Consider the following 24,128-nt stretch of genomic DNA (forward strand, 5'->3'; position numbering starts at 1 on the left):
CTGGCAGTTACAACACTTTTACAACACAGTTAAGGAAGGAAACTGGCAGACTTTCAGGGAGTCAGAGCTGAGGTTCACAGATCTCTCCCAGCCAGTATTTCCCCCATTTCACCTCTAACAGCCATGATCATGCAGTTCTCTCCATCTGCATCCTCACAGAGGGGTTTAGAACTGCCAGTTTCCCTCTCTCCCTAACACCTGAAGAAGACTCCAATTGTGTCTCTTTTCTTTTTTTTTCCGCCATGGAATAAACGGGGAAAGTTATATTTATCCATTCCTCATCGTCCGGTCACTTTCACCCCCCCCTGGGGATATGTCACAAGCTTGAGGAATTGCTGTGTTATGGGGTTACATTTGTGTGGAGGATTGAAATATTGTAATAAAATGGGATATTATAAATGACAACTGCCTTGCCTAGCACCCTCTAGAATCTCTTGGGGGCGTAGTCAGCGAAGGAGCAGAAGCAGTGTCTGCCTTTAGTGGTCACCATTCCCTGACACTCTGCACGACCTTCTGACATTTAAGACCTTACCACTGGGTTATTATCATTGTAACTATTCCACTTTTTCTTTTAAATAGACGTTCTTGACAGAAAAAATGGAATTAAGATATTCCGCAGGTAAAAGAGGTATCCAGTCCTTGGGATGTTGTTATTGATTTATTTGGCTGACGCTATTATCCAAATCAGCTTACAAAAGTACCAATTTACATAGCTGGGCATTTAAAACAAACTAATTTGAGCAAAATACCATGCTCATTTATACCACCAATTGTGCTGATATAACCCAGGAGCCCTTACCACCACCCCCTCAGGAGAATTTAAGCAGGTATGAGCCTGGTCAGTACCTGGATAGGAGACCTCCTGGGAAAAGCTAAGGTTGCTGCTGGAAGAGGTATTAGTGGGGCCAGCAGGGGGCTCACCCTGTGGTCTGTGTGGGTCCTAATGCCCCAGTATAGTGACGGGGACACTATACTGTAAAAAGGTGCTGTCCCTTGGATGACATGTAAAAGTGAGGTCCTGACTCTCTGTGGTCATTAAAAATCCCAGGGTGTTTCTCAAAAAGAGTAGGGTGTAACCCTGGCGTCCTGGCCAGATTTCCCATTGGCCCTTACCAATCATGGCCTCCTACTAATCCCCATCTATGAACAGGCTTCATCACTCTGCTCTCCTCCCCACTGATAGCTGATGTGTGGTGAGCATTCTTGTGCACTTTGGCTGCTGTTGCATTATCCAGGTGGGGCTACAGATTGGTGGTGGTGGAGGGGAGTCCTCATTACCTGTAAAGCGCTTTTTGCGAGTGGAGTGTCCAGAAAAGCACTATATAAGTGTAAGCAATTACTATTATTATTAACATTAAAAAAGCTCTGCAAAAAATAGTCTTGACATGGAGTACGGTTTGAACGTTCAGATAGATAGATAACACTTTATTGATCCCGAATGAAAATAGATGTTTTGCGATACCATTGCGAGTGTGGACGTCAAACCCACGCTTTGATTTTCCATCCCCATCTGATGTCGCAAAAGAACCTCTTTATATACTGGTGCAGACAAAATCAGCTTCACCACAGGCTACACTTGTTTCGGTGGTTTCCCGCTGCTGCAAGAGAATTGCAGCCTCAAATCCGATCACCTCTATCGCAGCACAGGCCCTCCCCAGCCTCGCACTGGCCACCAGCCTTTCCGCGCCCGCTTCCCCGACCGCAAGCGAGGCGCAGCCCCGCTCGCCCAGTGATTGACAGCGCGGCGGCTCCTCCCCCTGCGGCCGGGCGGAACTGTTTGACGTCGAGCAGCTCCTTTCACTTCCCCAGCTTCGCTGTTCTCCATTTTCTACAGACCCGAGCGGCTATCGAGGGGAGAGGCAAAGAAGAAAAAATGAATGAAGAATATGATGTAATCGTCCTGGGAACTGGACTGACGGTGAGAAAAGAGTCGGGATGCCGTTGCTAGCAGGGGGCCGAGTGTACATGCATGTTTATTTTTATATAACAGGAGAGTGAGGGGTTGATCTTTGCAGCTGTAAGCACTGTGTTGGGCCTGAACTCCTCGTAGGCCTTGTTTTTCTTCAGCTGAGTCAGGCTTAAAGGAGCGGGCTGGGATCGCACAAGCCTCTTTCCATGCGATCTGTGCCCTGGGATACTTCCAGCAGCTGGATTTATCTTTCGGCACATTGTTAGTTGGAGGAGAGGAAGCCTTGTTCGGGGATGAAGGAGCTCCTTTATGTCGGATTCCCCCGCAGTCCGGGCGGTGTGAAAAGCTGAGCTGTCCACTGGCAGGAGCGCAGAAGTGTTTTTTTTCCCGTACACGTTACTGGGCAGTTCTGCTCTTTGGACACTTAAGCTGATTGAGCTGTTAGGGGTGAATTACAGACATGGTGGGGGTTCATAGTCGTTGCTGAAATGATTGTGTGCGCCCAACGGGACGGTGATTTGGGTGGAGACGAGTCGTTTCCTATTTCTCGCCCAGCCTTGCTGTGCTGCAGTTGTACAGTGTTCGGCTTTCGGCAAACAGTCGGCGCCCTGAACTGCAAATGTTGTCGTCATCTCATCCTAGTTAAGTCGAAAGTCAGTAGGTTTTGAGTTTTGTTTTTGTTTTGTTTTTTTGGCTTTTTATGGAGAAAACGCCAGCTACGGATGTAGCAGTAATGATTGAGTGCAATGCCCCATTGATGATTCTAGCCTGTAGTTTAAGAAGAAACCCTTCCTTTATGTGTAAGCCTGTGTAGTTCGTGCATTTGGCATGCAACTGTATTGAAGATAGCTTCTGTAAATGTACTTCTCACTCTGCGAGGATGTGTTCCCTGATGGGGGAAAAAAAAACATACTTTTCTTCAGCGTCATTATAAATTATGACAAAAAAGGACAAATCAACTCCTCTGTTATTGTTTCCTAAAAAATTGAACTTTCATCTCTTCTAATTTATTTAGCAAAAGACGCCACAAGTTTCTATGGTTAACAGTAAACTCGCCTTGTGCAAGGAGGAACATTGTCTTGCACACACTGTAAATCTGGAATCTGCCAGGCCTCTATGCTTGTGGTTTTATATTTGGGACAATTCTCTATTTAAATATTGTATTCTCTAATTTGCTTACACTTTGAACACAGTTGCATGTGAAAGGAAACCCTCTTGATTTGAGTCCTACTGTTTTTAGAAACTCTGCTACATGTTTTGGTTCTAGATGTTAGTTCACTGTCAAGGGTGAACTTGAAATGCCATGTATGTATGCAAATCCCATGTACATATGCAAATAATCACCTGTAGTGGAATGTACTAAGAAGTTGGTTTCTGTCCCTTACAGAGATCCATCTCTGAATTAGAATGATATATTAAGCCTCATCTTATGCCATCTCTTGTTTTAATTATTTGGTTTACCCTAACCCAAAAAGTAACACTTGTACCAGATCTCTCAGAAGTGGGTCACCAGCCACAGACAAAATCTCCACATAGAAAGCAACAAGAGAGCACTCTGTGTCTTGAAGAATGAAGTATCAAGTAGTATAGAATTAAGTCACTAATACATTCTAAAGAGCTGTAAAATAGTCTCATTCGAAACAGTAGCAGCTGTTAAAAAAGCAGTACTCATCTTGGACAGTTGCACAGACTTAGTCTCACTGTTTACTTTGCACTAAGCACTAATCTGGCACTCTGGTATGATTTGCAATGCTTCTTGAGTAAAGATTAAGTTTATCCAGTTGTGGTGTGAAAAGAAAAAGATAAGGAAGTGTTATTTTACATAACCCAGTTCCTATTCTAAGTTTGTCAGAGCATGTCACATCGGTAGTACGTTGGATAAAGAGACAAACGTTTATTGTTAATCCTGCCGACATTGACAGGAGATCTGAGAATGTTGTAATATAGCTTAAGGGAAGAGTCACTTTTAATTGGAACCGATGATGGTTTTGCCAAGCATTGCCGGTGAATCGGTAGGTTTGAGGAAAGTGTCCTTTAAAGAGGGGTAACTGGATAACCTACTTGGAGCGAAACAGTCGCATGTGGCCGTGAAAGCAGTGCACAGCAGGCTGGTTCAAGATGACACTGCTCCAGCCCAAACAAAAGACCTTCTTTGTAGTAGGAAGATGGAAGAAAGTAGAGTCTGCAGGTCTGTTTATGTTTTCAGCAACAATCTGAAATTCTTTGAACTGATGGTGTAACAAGGGGGAATTCCTCACAGTGTCTTCCTCGGTGTGATTGGTGCTTCCCCAGTGTGCTGATGTGCACAATGAAGGTTGAAGTTAATCCTTTTTAAACCTTTTTTTTTTAAGAAGCTGTGTTTTTTATTCACAGGAATAATATAATTACTATGTCATCTGTTGTGAGCACTATCTTTATTTGTCACTATTTGTATGTGGGGCGGGGCAGTACAGTGACTTTGTGGCTAAGGATTTGCGCCTGTGGCTGGTTCAAATCCTGTGGCCGGCAGAGGAATCCTACTCCATTGGGCCCCTGAGCAAGGCCCTTAACCCCCAATTGCTCCAGGGGCGCTGTATAAATGGCTGACACTGCACTCTGACCCCAAGCTTCTCTCTCCCTGTCTGAGTGCCTGTGTGTCTCATGGAGAGCAAGCTGGGTTATGTGAAAAGACAAATTCCTAATGCAAGAAATTGTATAGGGCTAATAAAGTGATCTTATCTTATTGACTTGGCATAGGATTCTTCTGGGGAAAAGATAAGAATTCTGGCTTTGCATTTAAACAATGCAAGTTGGCAATACAGAGTAGAAAAATGTTAAGAATCTAGCAGTACATTTCTCTTTCTTACAATAAATGTCTCTTGTCTTGGTTGATGTTATTCAGAATTATAAAATTCCCCGTGCAGAAAATGCTTATGTGATGGTAAACATTGTCTGGTATGTATGTCTGGGTGTTTGAATTAAACCATAACTCCAAGAGCTGTATGTTAATTTTCCTGTAGCTGGAGTGCAGTCCTCTCATTTAATCAGTTTGCTCTGTTGTGTGATTGATCTTCATGAAGTGCAACAATGTTCTTTCTTTGCATTGTATGAATTATCTTTTAACTATATGTCTTCATACTTGAGAAAGCACGGACAATGTGTGAAAGATTGAGGTGGAAAAAAAACTAAGGTGAATTCAGGGCCCTGTGCATGAAAATACATCCTCAATTTCCGGTCTTTTTTCCTTTCTACAGTAATGTACAGATACAGTATGTCTTGCAGAAATGACTGATAAGTTTAATCACATTTTTTCAGAACAGTGTGCACAAAGATGCATTAAATCTGCAATTGCCTCATCTGCTGGAAAAGATGGAATGAAACACACTAGTTCCCAGATGCTTTTCTAATGTAATTGTCATTATAATACTGCCTGACACGTGGCATGGAGGCTTTCATACCTTGTTTATACAGTTTGTGTAAAACATAATACTTTAAACATTAATTTAATGAATGTGCTTTTGGGGTTAGAGTCCACATCAAGCTGTAATAGACAATAAATCCTATACTTTGCTCCCCCCTGCATCCACGGAAAGTGGATAAATATTAACCAGGAGGTGGACATAATGTCTGAATTCATCAGCTTATGCTGCTCTCTCATTTTCCTAGTGAAGTCATTCAGTAGGTTTGTTCTGCTATAAACACCTCGCCGATATGCAGAGGTGATGAACTGTTCACAATAAGAGACCCTCACTCTGTAGCCTATCAGGGAGGTGCTGTGCTATTTGTTAATATGTATTTGTAACATCTATCGGTTTTGTCTTTCATTTTTAATATTTATTTTTACTTCGTAGTGTATAATTAGGTTAGAAGGGTATGTTAGTCTTATATCTTTCAATAAAAAATGGGAATTTGTCCCTTGTAATGATTGTTCCAGAGTGTTTTTCAGCAGGAAGTGGGGGAGTCACCACCCACAGAGCTACACTGGCTGCAGAAGGCTTATGATCCTTAGAGAGCAAGCCAACAGTACTGCAACACAGAGATACAAACAGGCTGGTCAGCTGTCCATCACTGTAGTGCTGAATAATCTGTCCCTGTGGCGTTAGTTTTCTGATCTTGCCGTTTTATCCTAATGAAAAACCCTAATGAGCACGACAGCAATGTTGAGATGCTAACTGGCGTATAAAAACTGACCTTTGGACTGTACAGGGCAAAAAAAAATCTTGTGCATAGTTCTAACTTACAAATAATCGTACCTAAAAATCTCTGGAAATTAGAAATGACATTTGCATATTTACATATTTGGAAATCTTCGACATCCTTCCCATTGTGCCATTTGGTTGGTGCTGCAGTCTCTTGGGGCAGCCTACCCTCTACAGGTGCAGGAAGTTAGGCTAGGATTTCTTGGACATGAAAATGAGCTCTCTGCATCATTTTAATTTCTAGCAGGTCCTTGTGTTACGCGCAGTTATCTCTTTTTTTCTCAAGAACGTTTTATTGCTCCTTTTTTTTATAACGGTGATAATGTGATTGTGCTACTGTTTTAATTTTCTTTCGTCCAACTGTGTACCAATTCTGACTTGCTGCTGTGAAGGTCAAGGAAGAACACTTTCTAGCCATTAAATGACTCATGGTCTATTTACAAGCCCTGATGTTTTCATCTTTATAATGATCATAAGGCAGCAGAAATCAGAAGCTGAATTTTGTTTGTGGTGGCCCAGTGGCTTCTGCATAAGTACCTCAGTTTATTTTTGTGGCATTTAAAAATAACACTGGACATTAAACCTTTTCTTAATTTGTTTTAATCAGAATATCATTTTCATGGGCTCATACTAATAACAGTTCTGACCTTATTAATCGTGGTTTGAGGTTATTTTTGTACTTTTAAATTCTGGTTAATTTCTAACAGAAGTGAAATTCATGGGAGGAGGCCTTGTTGTTTTGGGTGCTTCCCGTTACAAAAGAAAAAAAAGGTTATTGTTTGTTAGCTTGCTCCCTCTCTTTGCTAGAGGCTGGTGTTATTAATCTTGTTCAAATGTAGGAAATATGCTTCCTAGGCCTTGTCACGAAGTTCATTGCTTTAAACAGTTAAATTCAGACTTCAGAGGAATGTGTGCGTTATCTCGAGTGTGCCGTGAGAAATGTTTCTGGAACTCAGCCTTTTCATTGGCCTTCCAAGCCTTTTATCTTCCTTCAGCACCAGTTATCCGCAACCTCAGTTGTCTTGGATTATTCCACTGGTGGCGTTGATCACCGTGACATGGAAATTGTACCTCATTTTGCTCCCTTACCGAATGTAATAACTCCGAATTACATTCAGAAATCAAACACTCTGAAACCATGACGAGTCTTTTGTAGTTTCACAACATAATTTGACATTTACAATCCAAATTACTTTTTAATCTTTGGAAGAAAATCCATTTATTGTAGATTTGATCATTTATCTGATTTAAAACGCTCACTAGACTTGAGAAACTCTCAAATGGTTTGCTAGCATGCTGCCTGTGATTAAGAATGATTAGGCCTTGATTCACTGTGCACATAGGTCCAGCATTGGTGAGCATCAGCTGCGTAAGGGGCTGCATATGTTTATCCATATTCCTTTGAAATATATTTTTAAATTCTGCCAGTATATTTCTGAATATATCTGGGGGTGATTGCTTGGGTCTGAGAGCTGTGTTTGGTCTTCAGGTTTGAGGCTGACCAGTTTTGGCTTTGAGGGTGTAAATACCTCAAAGCTAAATAATATTGTGTTATTATTGGATGTTATAAGCAAGCATATAAATGTAGGAGTGTGCGTTTCAAAGTATTTTGGGCTATTCAGAGTGACTGCCTGTGTGTAACTTGGAGTGTCAGTACAAAACAATCCATCCTGCAGTTGTAGGTTTATTTAAAGTTAAATTAAAAATGCATTTTGCTCAAATAACCCCTTAAGGGCAGGTTGATGTTTCCAAAATACATGAAAATATATGCCCTTCTTCATCACACCCAGTCCTAGTTTGTCCATGCTATGGTAAGGTCTTTCCAGGCCTGACAAGTAATGTTCCAGTCACATGACTGGCTGCACCGTTCCAGCCTAATCTTATTAGGATTTACTTGAATGGGAACTTTTATTTATTGTTAATAGTAAGAATTAAGTATTGTATTTCCGGTCATGTGTTCTCTTTTCCGAGTTAAATCTTATCACTTCCTCAGAAACCTTGCTGCCCGTTTCACCAACTTTTAAGTTTCTGCAGCCAATCCTAAAGTCCAAATTCCTTGGAGTAAATCAACTGTGATTTGATTAAAGCATTTTTTTAAGTACAGATGTCACTAGATACTAAGACCATGTTTAGTTTATCGAAAGTGTGCTTGGATGTCTTTTTACATTAAAGTTGCTGCAGGAATCTTAAATGGGAGCCTGCAAGCCAACAACAGTATTATCATTCTAATAGAAAACAGATTCGCTTACCATTGCAGCAGACTGGGAATGTATCCCGTGTGTCTCACTCTCTTTTTTGCAGGGTATTTTTCATTGATGTAAGTATTGATTAGATGGAGAAGAGCAGAAAAAAGTACTGTTGGAGGTTTTCTTTTTCAGAGAGTAACAGGAAGTGATTCAGGCTGTTTGGGTCAGCTGTACAGATATATATATATATGACTTGAGAAAGTAGTTTTCATTTGGCATGCATATTGAACAGTCAAGCTCATGAAAGGCCTTCTGACACTCAATCATATGTTTCATACAGCTTTTGAAGTTGCAGTGGTATCCAGTATTGGTACTTAGCAATTATCTGATCTCTGCAATCCTTCGACACTTGATTAACAGCAAAACGATGGTCATGAATATTATTCAATATCTTTAAATCTTCCAGTTCATATAAATGCTTTGTACTTACGCACTATTTTTTTTTAAGAATTAGATGGTTAGCATTCTTTCCTAGCTTTATAATTTATTTGTAAAATACGTTAGGGTTTAGGATATTTGTATTAAAATCTGAGGAGGTTCAAGCGAAGATCTCCATTGGCTGGAAAGGAACCAGTAAAGGTTCATTCCACGCTGAAAAGCACAAAGAAGAAATTAAATGTTTTGGTTGAGCCTTGTTCCAGGTTCAGGTGTCTTGCTCAGACATGCTCAGATGTTGACACCTGTTTCTGGTTCTGTTTCTGCTTTCAGCGTTGAATTAACCTTAACTTTGTAGTAACCTGACGACTGGGGATTTACCAGTGACTCAGACTCTTCTGGTTATTAGAATGGTATCTCCCTTTGTTGAATGTCTGGTTGTGGTGTTTCTTATGTAATGCAGTATTAATGTACTTTCTCCTCGATTGCAGGAATGTATCCTTTCAGGCATTATGTCTGTGAAGGGCAAGAAGGTGCTTCACATGGACCGCAACTCGTACTATGGTGGAGAAAGTGCATCCATCACCCCCTTGGAAGATGTAAGAACAGTCATGCCTCTTGCTGTTTAAAGATTCCTGAATGTCTCAGTCTTGAATGCTGTGTTTTTAAAACGCTGGAAATGGACAAGTACTTCTGCTCCTGTCCAGGTGGAAATCACCTACAGACTGTAGGGGAAAACAGCAGAATTTGCTCATCCCTGCTGAATTCAGTGCTTTTTGTGTGATGTGAACTTTTGGACAGTATCATATTATACCATTGCAAAAGGCACTAGTGTATCTGTGAATTACATGCACACTAAAAACGGTGCAGATTCATGAAACATCTTTATGGACAGATTTGTATGGGGGAACATGGGCCTACTCATGCCATCTGCATTCATCATTGCTATAACAACTGGACCTTCAGTCACTCCTTTCTAGAGATATAAGTGCACATCACATTTCAAACTGAAATAGACAAAAACCCATTTCCGGTTTTTAACCATACTAAAGGTAATGACTATCGGCAAACAAAATCAATAATGAGTGTCATTTTTAAAAAAGCCTAAGTATTATATTTGAGGCCTTTACTCTGTGTACAAATCCAGCTCTCATTTTTGTATCGTCACTGATGCTATTCCCTGTGGACTGCCAAAAAGCAACGGGCAGTCAGTATTCACAAAGTCAGGACCTGGCCAGCTAAATTCACGCACAGATTAAAAGTGCGCAGCAATTTCGGTGATGATTTTCCACGGCATTTACCGTAGATAATGCCAAGTTATATGAGCAGAGTTTCCCCGTCGATTCTGTCTGCAACTGCTTATGCTTTTGCAAAACGTTCCATTTGAGATGCTCGCGTGTCTTTCATGGGCACTGACCTGCTGCTCTTGTGGTGGCCTCAGTGACTGCGTCGCAAACCACAGTGTGAGGAAATGGCAGCTGCGCATCGTCTTTAGAACGGAACTGTTGAATAAAAACATGACCCTCTGGCTTTTTTTTAAACTGGTGGTTACCTGCAGATTCTAGAAAATCGATTTTTCAGCACAGGCTGCAGTAAGATTCGCAGTGTCCAATGTATTAACACTTTGTTTTATGAAGGTTTGAAGCACAAAAACAGGAGCTTTCCACCCATGCCTGCACCTGTCTGGGTGATTAATAGCGGTCTTTTTTTCTCCCCCTAGCTGTACAAACGGTTCAGCCTACCTGGAAACCCACCAGAGTCGATGGGAAAGGGAAGAGACTGGAATGTAGACTTGATTCCCAAGTTCCTCATGGCCAATGGTGATGATAATGATGATTCCTTGCTTTAATATTCCAAAAGATTCCAAAGCACCTTATATGTAGAAGATGAGCCACTGTTCTAGGTGGAGAAGTGAAGAATTGTTTTTTCTAGTCATATTAATGTGGTGATGACTGTACTACATCTTAAGCTGTTTTTACCTACTCTTTACACATGTTTTTTATACCTTTAATTGAAAGTATCAATTTAAATTTAATCCAGTTACGCTGTTTAAAATCGTTAAGGATTAATTGTTCTTTTAATACATTAGCAATTTCCTTATGTATCTAACTGTTTAAAACTGGTGACAGAAACACGAAGAGTTTGAACACTAAATCCATTTCATATAGACTGCCATACTGAAGCCTAAGACCCATTAAATACAATTGTGTGTTGTGACCATCAAGGATTTACTCAAAGCCTCCACTAGTGTTTTTTGTAGTATTATAACTATCTTTGATTGCTATATTAACATAGCTTATCTGGGCACAAAGAAACCAAGCAATCTTTAAATAACATGATGTAATCATAACATTAAATAACAATGTGATCCCAGTCACTCAAGCTAAAGTATAAGTGTTGTAGTAGCTAATCCATTGTATTTACTAGTCACATGTAATTGGCTAATTGTCAGCTGTTCTTTGTCATTAATTCCTTTCCACATGTCCTCAAGGCTAAAAGGCTGTTTTTTATACTACTTAGTCCAAATTTTTTAGGAGTGATTAAATTGATGGTCTAAAACTAAAAGGGTATACATTCAGTAAGAGGCTGTCATAGAATTATCTGCATAAAAAACAAAAGGCAGCAAATAGGAATTGCAGCGGTTAGTACTCTAAACTGTTTGTTAACAAAAGAACCAATAGCTGCAGTCTTTGAAATCCGTTTACACAAAATTATCCGCCTCTTGATATGTCTGGATGGGATTATTGGTACTACTGCTTTATACTGAACTCTAGCATTGCATTTAAAGTAGAAAAATTGAAAACTTCTCCTTTTTGTTTAGGTCAGCTTGTCAGGATGTTGCTGATCACTCAAGTGACGCGTTACCTTGACTTCAAGGTCATTGAGGGCAGCTTTGTCTATAAAGCTGGGAAGATTTACAAAGTCCCTTCCACTGAAACAGAAGCCTTGGCATCCAGTAAGTACACAAGGCCGCACTCAGTGTTCAGGGGCTTCTATATTTATTAGGTAAAAAAAGCAAAGACCTGGGTAATTTATCCAACTACACTAAAAGTGAAGGGTCTGATAATGACAGATGTTTCCAAACCGTATGCTGATGTTTGAAGCAGCAATAAAAAAAGGATGATTTGTAAGGAGAGCAGGAACTTTTATGCTGATAGAAAAATATAGGAATTTCAGTTATTGTGTTTTTCGTTAATGTGAGTCATTTTGGATAATTGAATATTCATGACATTTGATACTCAATTTGGCATTGACCGTAGGCATGAAAAGATCTCGGCCTTGCTGGTAATCTCCGTTTGTTCCTTGCGTTAGATTTGATGGGGTTGTTTGAAAAGCGACGATTCCGAAAGTTTTTAGTGTTTGTTGCCAACTTCGACGAGAACGATCCTAAAACCCTGGAGGGCGTGGATCCAAAGAAGACTACAATGCGAGACGTTTACAAGAAGTTTGACTTGGGCCAGGATGTCATTGACTTCACGGGCCACGCCCTTGCTCTGTACAGGACTGACGAGTGAGTGGCGCGTTTGGATATTTCAAAAATGTCTTGCTGGATCCAAGTGTGAAATCTTTAAAAAAATCTTTTGAACTGTGGGAAATAAGCTAATTAAATTGGTAGGTCCCTTCCGTGAAGTTGAAAAATAACCCAGCTAAAAGATATTAAGTTTTAATTCCCTTATATTTAGTTAAGGTGAGCAACTGCAGAGAGTAGTCTCAGTATACATCACTGTACTGAGTGCTATAGGAAGATAAACATATTCTTTATTATTTTGATTATCTGTTTTGCTGTATATTTGTTGTTTATAGCCTTCTGTTACTTCTGTTTTGTTTGGCATCTGTATGTATTAGAAGCTCAATGTAGTCCGAATATGTCATTATTGCCCTATAAAATCAATAAATTTCCCTATGTATTGTTTGGTTGTCGGAAGATTAGCATAAAACATCTGTATTCCACTTAAATTGCAAGTGAGTATTTTGTTTTTCTCCCTAGGTATTTGGACCAGCCCTGCCTTGAATCAATAAACAGGATTAAGCTTTACAGTGAGTCTTTGGCCAGATATGGCAAAAGCCCTTACCTTTACCCTCTGTACGGTCTTGGAGAGTTGCCACAAGGTTTTGCAAGGTAAGACACATGCAAATATTTCATTTATGGAAGGTGGTTATACTCTCTGTACCTACTCATGGGACCTTGGTCTGTTTTTCAGATTAAGTGCCATATATGGAGGAACCTACATGCTGAACAAACCCATTGAAGAGATCGTCATTGAGGATGGAAAAGTTGTTGGAGTTAAATCCGAGGGCGAGGTAATGACGATACTTTGGAAAAGCTGTCATTTTAATACTGCTTTCTGGCATTCAAACTTCTGACGTTCTTCATAATCTCCAGTACTGAATCTTCAGCGTTAGTATCTTTCATATTAAAACATGTTTTTAGAGGAAAAATGTCCATAGTGAAAAGCCAAGTATATCCCTCACCCCCAATTTTCTCCCTAGAAATTAGTCGTATTTGATTGGGATAAAATAAGGAATAAGGGGTTGGTAATGTATCTTGTATTTTGAGGGAAACTGCTTTTGAACGAACATGTTGTTATTAGCTCTTCCAGTTTTTTATTGGGTAATACTTTAAAGAATTATTACATCTCTACCAAATCATCTGGAAAGTGGTGTTTTTGACTCCATCTCTTGTTTTCCTGTCCCCCAGTTTACTTCAGATAAATGCTTTAAGTACTGTTAGTGGCTTTGAAAATACCTTTAGTGGTTTCCAGGAGTCACACTAGATTCTTCCTTCACGTTTTTATTTGGCAGATTGCTCGCTGTAAGCAGCTGATCTGTGATCCCAGCTATGTTAGTGACCGGGTGACAAAGGTGGGTCAGGTGATCCGCCTCATCTGCATTTTGAACCACCCCATCAAAAACACAAGTGACGCCAACTCGTGCCAGATCATCATTCCACAGAACCAGGTCAACAGGAAATCTGGTGGGTACCCATTGAGTAATCCCACTGCTGACACCATGTACCAGGTGTCCCCAGAAATGCTGTAGTGTGCAGAATGTTCAGAAAATTGTTTAATGATCTCAGTTTTTGATCATAGAGTTTAAAACCTGGAAATATGTTATTAAGGTGATTGATGTAGATCTGTTGGGCTCTTTATAATACCATATATTATACCTGCACAATGCAGCAGTCTGTACATCTGCTATTGCACATTGAAGGAAACCAGTTTTTGCTTTTTAAAACTTATACAAGTGAAAACTCAAATAGGAATATTATTTGATTATGTAAATGTTTACGGATGTTTCTGTTGACTATAGAGTAAAAATATGGGTCTTAACCAATATTGTCCGCTAGTTTAATTGTTGTGATAGACTGAAGGAATATTCTGCATGCTCATTTGTCCTTTAGATAACATTTTCATAAAGCCTCTGCAAATGAGATCCATTTAGAAAATGTGAATTTGTGATTTATACTTGTTTGCTTTTTCCAACTAAAAAAAGCAAACTATTTTTATAAAATTTAACAATTGTTTGCTTCTTCCAACTGAATATTCACTTAAACAAGGACTGGGGACACTTGATTACCCTGAGATTCAATGACTTTGGATTCACAATTTTTAAAAACATTTTGGTTCTGGAAATTGAGGTTTCCTGATCTTTTTGAACTAATGGTTCTTATACTTGCCTTCACAGATATCTACGTATGCATGATTTCCTTTGCACACAATGTTGCGGCACAGGGAAAATACATTGCCATTGTGAGCACTACAGTGGAGACCAGCGATCCGGAGAAAGAGATCAAGCCTGCTTTGGACCTTCTTGAGCCCATTGAACAGAAGTATGTGCTCTCAGTTTCTAACTTTCCCCTAGACTAATAAATTCACCTGCTGAAGTTGACTTTCAGAGTCTTTGAAATATTTTCTCCAGAGTACAATTTTTAAAATTGTTGATCTTTTTTTTCCCCCAACAGGTTTGTCAGCATCAGTGATCAATATGCTCCAACTGACTTGGGAACTGAAAGCCAGGTCAGTGTTTCATTTTACTGCTGCATTTTGACCCTGCTGTAGGTCTGGCCTGAGAAGAGATGGTTGATGATGGTGTCCAGAATGTGTGAAGTCCGACACAATGTCGAAGGAGTACATGCTGTTGTGCTTTTCCAGGTTGCCTTAAATACCCAACTGCTCGAATGTTTTATCATGTCATCTTGCAGGGAAGATGAAGGTTATTTAATAGAAAACTCAAAGGAATCGAGTCAGTATAAAATGCCATAATTAATAATAATCATTTCTTACACTTATATAGCACTTTCCTGGACTCTGTACTCAAAGTGCTTTACAGCTACTGGGGACTCCCCTCCACCACCAATGTGTAGCCCTTATCTAGATTATGTGATGGCAGCCATAGTGCGCCAGTACACTCACCACACATCTGCTATCAGTGGGGAGGAATACAGAGTGATGAAGCCAATTTATAGATGGGCCAAGGGGGAAATCTGGCCAGTACACCGGGGTTACACACCTACATACAGTGAGTAGGCTAAGCACAAGCAGGTGAACAGCTAGGCTCATGCAGGTAGTGTTGTCCACATGCTTGCAGGGAATATGGTTTGATGTAATATTCCATTGTCTACAGCATGAAGGGCTGGTAGATAATACTCTGTCTCTGGATTGTGTTGCTACTATGGACAGTTTGAGCAATATGTCACTCAAAGTACTTTGAAAAGATCATTTGTGGGAGTGATGATTAATGGCCATTAACTGTTTAACATGTTTGACCAGATCTTCATTTCGCGTTCCTATGATGCCACCACTCACTTTGAGACCACCTGTGACGACATCAAAGACATCTACAAGAGGATGATCGGCACAGAATTTGACTTTGCAGAAATGGAGCGTAAGAAGACTGACATCTTTGGAGACGTTGATCAGTAAAAGAGTGATGCACTCCCAAAACAATATTACCGACGACCATAATCTACAAGTATTGGCTGATTCAAGTATATGTTCTGTCCATTAAGGAATTTAATGAACTGCGTAAATTTGTATTGTGGGGCCTGCTTTTTATAATCACGTTTTGACAAGTATTGCACTGATCCTAGGTTAATAACCACCATTTATCTTGAGATCATGTACTCGGTTAAGTGATAACTGAGGGGTTCTGTCCAAAGATGCCAAATTATGTTTTATTCAATATCCATGTGGTTATGAAAAGCATATTCGGTAGTAGTTTTTACATTTAACTTCCCATGAAAGATTGAAACCTAGGCAGTCCATTTGTATACATGAGTATTATATACATGTAACAAAGTGATAACAAAAATACTATTCATTGAGAAGTGTTTCCAAGAAAAATTTGGAACTATTTTCCCAAAGCATCTTAAAATATTTTGCCATTGTCAGTAGCCAATATCTTTCCTGTAACACTGAGTTCACTGTCAAAATGATGAAGCATACTGATAAGATCCATACTCTGTTCTGCTGTATCCAAATCTTCCCATACAAAAGAGCAGGACACAGCATTATACTTATACTAAAAATACTGTTCATAGCAGTTTGAGTAACGCACTGTACGTAAGGATTACTTTCTCTCTCCTTTAAACCAATAAAAACTGAACGAATAAAAGCAGGCAAGATGTGACTGCCTTCTATGTATTGTTCTTCTTAATTTACATGGACCAAACTGCAACGTGGTATTATGACGACGGAGCCAGGTGTAGGAACATCACGGATGTTTCAAAAGCTGAAACAATTTCTGTACTCCAAAGTAAAGAAGTCATGAAAAATGAACCTGTGTTTAATGATGAAGTAACTTCTGCTTGTGTGTCCATGTTTATGCATGAAAGGGTTTTTTTTTTGTCTGGATTTTTTAACAAATGGTTTTCTGAAGCAATTCCAGAAAAGGTTCATTACCTGACCTGCTATCCTGCACTAGATACTACCTTACTTGAGAGGCACATCACCTAGTCACAGTTGTATTGCAGTATTCAGCAGGGTTAGTGTTTCCATTGTAATGATGATCTAGTAATGAACTATTATAAATGTAAAAGACAGCTAGAAAAATGACCATGAATAACTGTCATTGTGGAATTAAGCTGATGATATAGTGTACTGTTGTATCAGTCATTTTGGAATATCATCATCATCTTCTGTTTAATCCTGATGAGAGTCCTGGTAGTAACAGGCTGGGCAGAGTAGACCAGACTTCCCTTTTCTGAGCAACAGCTCCTCCTGAGGGACTCCCCGGCATCTGAGAGAGAGAATCCCTGCAGCGTGTGCTGGATCTGCCCCAAAGTCTCTTCCCAGTGCGTCATGCCCTGTCCACCTGCAGCAGGTGGCGCGTAGAGGAGCTTCCTTTCCAGATGCTTGAGTCACTCGACTGAAGTCTCAATCCGGAGGAGTGGTGACTCCAAGGTCCTCCTGTACCGCCCATCTCCTCACCCCGTCATGCAGAGTAGGTCTGCAGGCCTCCGGAGAAACCTCATTCTTTCAGTCACTACTTACATCTCATGACCACAGGTGAGGACAGAGATGTAGACTGACCAGAAAACCATTACATTTTCTTGAAAACTCAGCTCCATCTTCGCCACCAAATTCAGTACAGAGTTCTCATCACTACAGCTGCTCCACCAATGAATGATGAGTCAATATTCAAAAATGCATTTTAAAAAAATATACATTATTTTGTTTAATAGCATCACTGTTGTCAACAGCATCCCCAAGAAGTCTAAATATTCTCCATGTTGATAAAGTGCAATTAAAAGTACTGCATCTAAGTGTAGTGCCCTGTTCCAGTTTCATAATGGTGAGAATTGCCCAAAACACCATGCAAACTCACAATTTATTTGGACTGTAGTTATTTTTTTGTCAAGTGGCAGTATACTGGGACCGAAAATTCTTTCTGTTCTTTGGGAACTGCCTCTTGCACACTCAAGAGGTGGAAAGACCTGTAATGGATTGAACAGACACTCTAAGCAACAGAAACTACAAGAATTGTATCCTTTGTTCTGTAGCACAAGTGAACTACAGTCCAAGAAGTCCCAAAATGGACATCACTTCATCAAGATAACAGATAAGGATAGAAGTGCAGACTCCTAATGTCTATGAACATTCTAGGAAAGGAATTAATTGTTAATTATATCTGGTAGGGAAGCTTTCTGAAAATGAAGGATAAAGCAGATCAAAAATGAATACTGGAAATTTTTAAAGACATCCTATCCTAGTCCTTGAGGAACTACAGATCTTACAGATTTTACTCAGGCTGTTAATTTGACAATTAGACCTTTTTAATAATTCATAGCACTCAAAACTCTTGGGGACTAAGAATAACAAATAGCTGACAAATCGACATTTTGGTCTAATTAAACAGGTACCAATATAAGTGGTACAAATTAGATCAGATGGAATGAAACAAGACCATTTAATCAGAAAGAAGAGCCAGCATGGCTAAAATAGCTCTAAAGAAGGTTAAATCTAAGCTGTCCTTGTCTTTCAAAAGCTGTAAATGTGTTTGAAGAATACAAAAATGACAAAGATGTATTTATAAACTTGACAATTTATTGCCATTACTTTATTACATTAAACTAATGGATAGCATTTAACATATAAAGGGTGTTCACTGTACAAGTTGTTAAAATAATTAAAAGCAATATGTTAGAACTGAGGTATGTTTTTTTTTTATTTGAACTTATCACTGGATACCAGATTAAAAATAACGCTCCACACAAAATATATATATACAATGTTATTTTTAAGCTTTAGCCCTTTTAGTTAATAAAGGGCAAGTTGACTTTTTAACTGATCTGTGACAAATCACTTCAGAATTATTTTTTGACAGTCAAGAATTCTGAAAATCACTGCAGGACATTTTTTATGTTGATATAGTTAAAATATACAGCTAATTTCTGTCTCTGTACTGCCCAAGCACAACCGTTTGTAATCATTCATCTTACAGGTATATCTGATGCATAGACGTCTCTGTCAGTTACAACTACGTAGAGCTTATGAATTTTATAATTAAGGCTTTTTATACTGCCACATCTAAAATATTTTTAAAATACTGAATGCAACCAGCTTGTTTCTTTTTTCATTATGGTGTATTAGAGTTGAACTGGAGCAGGACAAAAGTCTAGTTCTAAAAGCAGACAAGTCTTGAGGAAAATAAGATGCCCCTATACATGCTGTTTCTGAAATAACAGCTCCAGTCTTTGTGACCACTACAGAAAATTCCCATCTTGAAAAACAAAAACATTACATTCCTGAAATACAGTACATTGTACTAATATTTTATCAAAGTTAGTCAGCACTGTACTTAAGAGGTACACTTTGACGTCTAATGTCACCCAATGTCTTACCAGAACCACCACCAGTTCCCCCAAAATGCTGAGCTGTTATTGCTTTTTTTAATTACACTAAAATATAACAGGAAGAAAAATTGTGCAATACAAATCATATTTTTGTCCTCTACACTTTCTATAAATTACATACAACAGTCTTTTGTCTGTTAATTCTCATGTCAACATCAGGTCAGATTGCATATCCAGAGCATTAGGCATTCAGAGATTTATGTACAGTATATAAATATATTATGCAAAGAAACAAGTAATAGGTTTATTCCACGCTGAAAAAAAGAAGAAAGAAAACGTTTCGGCCGTGGAGCCTTCTTCAGGTGAGAGGTGTGACATGGCCGAAACGTTGTTTTCTTTCTTCTTTTTTTCAGCATGGAATAAACCTATTACTTGTTCCTTTGCAGCCTACGCATGCTGACGCAGCTCCCCACCTGAACTACTATAAATATGTCTGTTGAAAGTTGAAGCTATAGTTGTATTCCCTTCTATTAGTATCCTGAGGAGGACATTAATTATCTCCATATAACAACAGAAATATTCTCATTCCAGTGATGATTGTGGAGTACTCCTATGTTCGTAATGTCATTTTTATAAAGCCCAATGCCCATATGCAAGCACACATTATACAAGGATTATATAGAAATAATTGATTTTAAAAAATGATAAGGATATCAATTTCAGAAATGACTTGTTTCAGAATTACACAACCCTCCCCCAAGATGGTTAATTTACAAACACTATGGTTGAAACATCAGGGAAATACATTTTTATGATAAATAATGGTAAGCACTGCCTATTTTAAATTTGTTACAGCAGTGCTATATTACAATTCGAAGAGATTAAAGTTTCGAAGTGTGGGACACCGTTACTGCAATTGACTGGACATGGAGAACAAATGACATACTGCTTGTGACTTAAAATATTAAAACACATATTTAAGTATGTTTAAACAAAATCAAGCCTGATTTTTGTCTCCATGCTATATTACAGTAACTGTCATAAGAAGTATTATGGATGAGTGGACTATTTTACAGATTATTGTATAGCCATTGAGCATACTGATCCCCATTTGATACCTGAAGTGATAGTATAGGAGGCAATATAAACTGAACCCAAGCACTTCTTTGAGTGATTTCTGAGATCTCTGTCTTATTTTTAAGTTTAATAACGTACGGGGATTGCCATCTGATGGACTAAAGTGCCATCAAGTGCGTCTCCAGTCCTGCTTTGTGCTTCTACAATAAGCTCTTGGTTTCTGTGTCCCTTACCAGGACTACGAAGTTCTGGTAATGGATAGAGGTCAAGGGGAATTGTATCAACACTTATTTGAAAACCTAGAATTTTATCAGCGTTTCAGTATATTGATATTCCTTTACCCAAAGTCATTCTAGAACAGATGCTGTTCAGATGAAAAAATAAAGAATATGTTGTTCACCTTGTGAGGATATTTAAAAGAGGTGCACTCCATGGCCTTTGGACTTTACAATACCATGTTGCATGAGATTCTGTAAAATCACATAAGGCTTTCAAGAATGCTCAACACCAAGATAGCTACAATACAGGGACATTCTTCTTCCTTTAGTAATGAAATATTATTACAACAAAAATATATATACAGGTTATTGTGTTTCTGACAGACCAGTAAATCTATTACCCTCCTTCTTCTTAGAGCAGCTTATATAATGCAACTAAACAAACATTTGAGCGCCACAACACAGCAGCAATGATTTCTCTCAAAGGTTTTCAAGAATTCATAAATCTGACAATAAACAGCAGGAAAAAAATAAATGTGCAGCATATTTTAAAATGCAAAAAGTGTTAATATAGCATATGAATACAGAAAAGTTAAATCTAGTAAGAAGTGAGCAGGACCAGTCCGTACAGAACAGCCTTACAGTCCATTGTAAATCCTTTCATTTACAGGCAGGAAATCACTGTCACCAGTCTTCATCTTGTACCCTTGTCCAGACTGTGTTAAAGCCACCCTGTTACAGAAGTATGAGGTGACCACTACAATTTCAATCGTGTTGTTTGTATATCTTGAAAAAGAAGCATGCTGTTTATAAATTAACCTTGAATAAAACCATACTTGCTATAAATTATCCCCCTTGTAAAAAATATATCTTAAAAAATGATAAACCATTTGGTCCAAGTCCAAGTTTTTTTTCCTCTAAATCTATTTACAGAATAGCTATTATAGAACAGAACCTCATCCACAAACATGTGGGTATGCCTTCTGAATAAAATTTACAATACTTAAAATCAAAATATAAATTCAATTTAGGAAAACAAATATGAGAACATTTTATGTTTATGTTTTATGTTTACTTTATGAGAACATTTCATGCTGGAACATGTAGGTTCAATTGAAAATAAGTATTTCAACAGGGGTCATGCTGCTTTTATGTATGATAAAGACATTATCTGTCCCTTCGATTGTGCAGACTGAAAACAGCAAGGAGTTTCCTTACAGTGTCTTCATGAAAGGCGTATTGCTTCCAATTGATATCAAACCTCCTGTAAATAGCTGCCAGGGCTTATAGTGTGTCAAAAGACAAATGACAATTCCACAATGATGGGAAGATAAAATAATAACTGGCAATTCTAACTTAAAACTCTGAAAATCACTACACTTAACACAGCAGTGTGAAACATTATTAGTGCATCCCAAGATTCTTAGGTGCATCCACGCTGGACTCCATTTCTGTCACACACAATTAGGGAATTGGGTAACTCAATTACATACCACTGTGCTTTGTTAATATATCAGCATTGAAAAAAAGCCTCCAAATTGCTGTAGTGTGTTCTGAGTCTTCAGGATAGGACTGTTCCCAGGTCAGGACATAGTTACCAGCTATTAATTTTCTTTGAAAGGAATTCCAAGCAGTTCAACTAGCATGGGCAGCCACTTGAAGTACAGGCATCACTAGGTTGAGAGTGAAACTTATAATTGAGACATGATTCTTCTCCATTCAGTGTGAATTCACTTGTCAGGTGCTTAAGAGCTCACAATGTTGGCTCTGCAGGGGTCAGAGGAACACATCTAGGAGTCTCAATCTCCCCCAAACAGGTACAGATGTTGATTGACAGTAGGGTCTTCAGACTAGTGATTCCAAACAAGCTAGGCACATCATAAATCCAAGTTCAATTTTTATCTTTTTTAAATGGATTCAGAAGTTTTTTGAACTCATAAAGGAAATAAGACGGGAATGGAAGGCTGGGGGGATTTCATGGGCACCTTCTGAAAAACCGATAAGAAATACAAAACTCAATATAAAACTTTTATATTATCAGGGCTGCACAACTTCTAGTACAAAATGCAACAGCTATTTACAACAAAACCAGTTGTATTATTAGGTTTTTACGCTTTGAAATATGTAAAAAAAAGTGTTTATGTTTGTCGCTAAAATCCCATGTTTTCCAAAGGTATCTTCGGGTTTGTCTAGGGAAAAAAAAGAAAAATACCATGTCACGATGATTAACTTACTACAAATAACAAGCCGTATTACAAATACTATACAAAACATACTACGCATAACAGAAAACATTTAATAAAAATTCAGGTCATAAACAATAGTTTTAAAATTGAATCTAAGAAAAAGTACTGTGACAATATTTTCAAGAAAATAGACAGCACATTCATAAATGACTATGGAACTGGGCGAGAGACTATCGGAATACATTTGATAACGGAGAGAAGTGAAGACGATCTCGTGATGCAGGGATGTTGTGTCAACTAATAGGAAAGAGAGACTGATCTGAAGTGGCACGACTGAAAACAGAAAAATATTAAATTGTGTTTTATGCTCTCAGTAAGAGCTGTCTCCTCTTCCCTTGAACCAGTCTTTTGATTCATTGTATTATTTCCATTTTTTATTACTAGTGTCAAGAACTGATCATAGGAAGCTTATGCAGAACATTGCCACATTTGCAGCTGTGCTTTTTACTACGTTATACATTTGTCTCAACAGAACAGCTGCTGTCGGTTGGTATCGACAAGATGGAGGAGATACAGGCTACAAAAACATTTACTTGAAAAAAAAAATTACAAAGCACCGATCTGCACATCCTTTACTTTGGCAGTCCTTGTGTTTTAAAGGGTGATTCTGATGTGAATCAAAGTTTAAAAAAATGTACATAAAGGCCAACTATTACATTCCTGTAGCAATCCATGTGTTTACAACTGGAACAACTCTTAATAAGGATTAGTCCTATTAAACAGTGTAATACTTAATTCTGTTATGTCACTTTTTAGACCAAATCAGATTTGGACAAGACATAAAACCCAGAACCTAACCCTGTACGGATTCCCATAATGATCTGCTTTTTAAAGAATGATTTTGGGTCTTGAATATCCATGAGCACAGAAATTAAGATGTTGAAGGTGTGTGACACCAGCAAGACTCTGCCTAGATTGAGCTGTCCCTCCAAACTGGATATCTGAGCAAGAAGGAGACTGATCAGAGGCTACCAAGAGGTGAATGGTCTAACATTGAAGGAGCTACAGGCTTTTATGGCCAAGACTGATCAAAGAGTGTATGTGACCACAATATCCCAAGCGCTCCACAGATCTCGCCTGTATGGCAGCTGGACAAGAAGGAAGTCATTACTGAAAACCAAAAAATATTATATGATACTATATTTTTATTTGATACTGCAAACATGTGACAAAACATTTTGTGGTCCAATGAAACTAAAATTGACATTTTTGGCCTAGATGTAAGGCATTATGTTTGGAGGAAACCACAGCACATCACTCAAAGAACACCGTCCCTACTGTGAAGAATGGTAGTGGCAGCATCATGTTATGGGGATGTTTCTCATCTACAGGGACTTGTCAGGACAGAAGGGAAAATTAATGAAGCAAAGTACAGAAAAGTCCCTAAAGGGATAACTTGCTACCCTTCTACGAGAAAGCTGAACTGAGACAGATGTTCACCTTTCAGCATGACAACAACCCAAAGCAAACAGCCAATGCCACAGATTTTTAATTGCTTAGTCACGGTGTCTATATTAGTTCAAAGTTCAAATATTAGTTCAAAGTAGAAGCTATGTGAACAGCTGTGAATATCCAAGACAATGTT

The 24,128-nt window shown here is 38.6% G+C and overlaps 2 protein-coding genes across 3 annotated transcripts in view; one reads left to right on the forward strand and one right to left on the reverse strand.

Moving 5' to 3' along the window:
* Positions 1 to 1,653: 1,653 nt before the first annotated feature.
* Positions 1,654 to 16,324, forward strand: gdi2 (GDP dissociation inhibitor 2). Its single transcript, XM_088923035.1, has 11 exons — positions 1,654 to 1,918; positions 9,200 to 9,307; positions 10,429 to 10,528; positions 11,530 to 11,664; positions 12,021 to 12,219; positions 12,697 to 12,828; positions 12,911 to 13,010; positions 13,512 to 13,683; positions 14,394 to 14,538; positions 14,671 to 14,725; positions 15,479 to 16,324. Exons 1-11 carry the CDS (start codon positions 1,874 to 1,876, stop codon positions 15,629 to 15,631), a joined length of 1,344 nt encoding a protein of 447 aa, XP_088779161.1. The 5' UTR covers positions 1,654 to 1,873; the 3' UTR covers positions 15,632 to 16,324.
* A 1,911-nt stretch (positions 16,325 to 18,235) lies between these two features.
* tasor2 (transcription activation suppressor family member 2) overlaps positions 18,236 to 24,128 on the reverse strand; it is a 35,397-nt gene continuing 29,504 nt past the window's right edge. For both annotated transcript variants that reach the window (XM_088923034.1, XM_088923033.1), the window contains exon 22: positions 18,236 to 22,486. In XM_088923034.1, coding sequence (XP_088779160.1) covers positions 22,398 to 22,486 — 89 coding nt within the window. In that variant the 3' untranslated portion in view covers positions 18,236 to 22,397. The remainder of the gene's footprint in view (positions 22,487 to 24,128) is intronic.

This window comes from Atractosteus spatula, chromosome 8, assembly GCF_055471065.1.
Source record: "Atractosteus spatula isolate fAtrSpa1 chromosome 8, fAtrSpa1.hap1, whole genome shotgun sequence".
In the NCBI taxonomy this organism is placed as follows: domain Eukaryota; kingdom Metazoa; phylum Chordata; class Actinopteri; order Semionotiformes; family Lepisosteidae; genus Atractosteus; species Atractosteus spatula.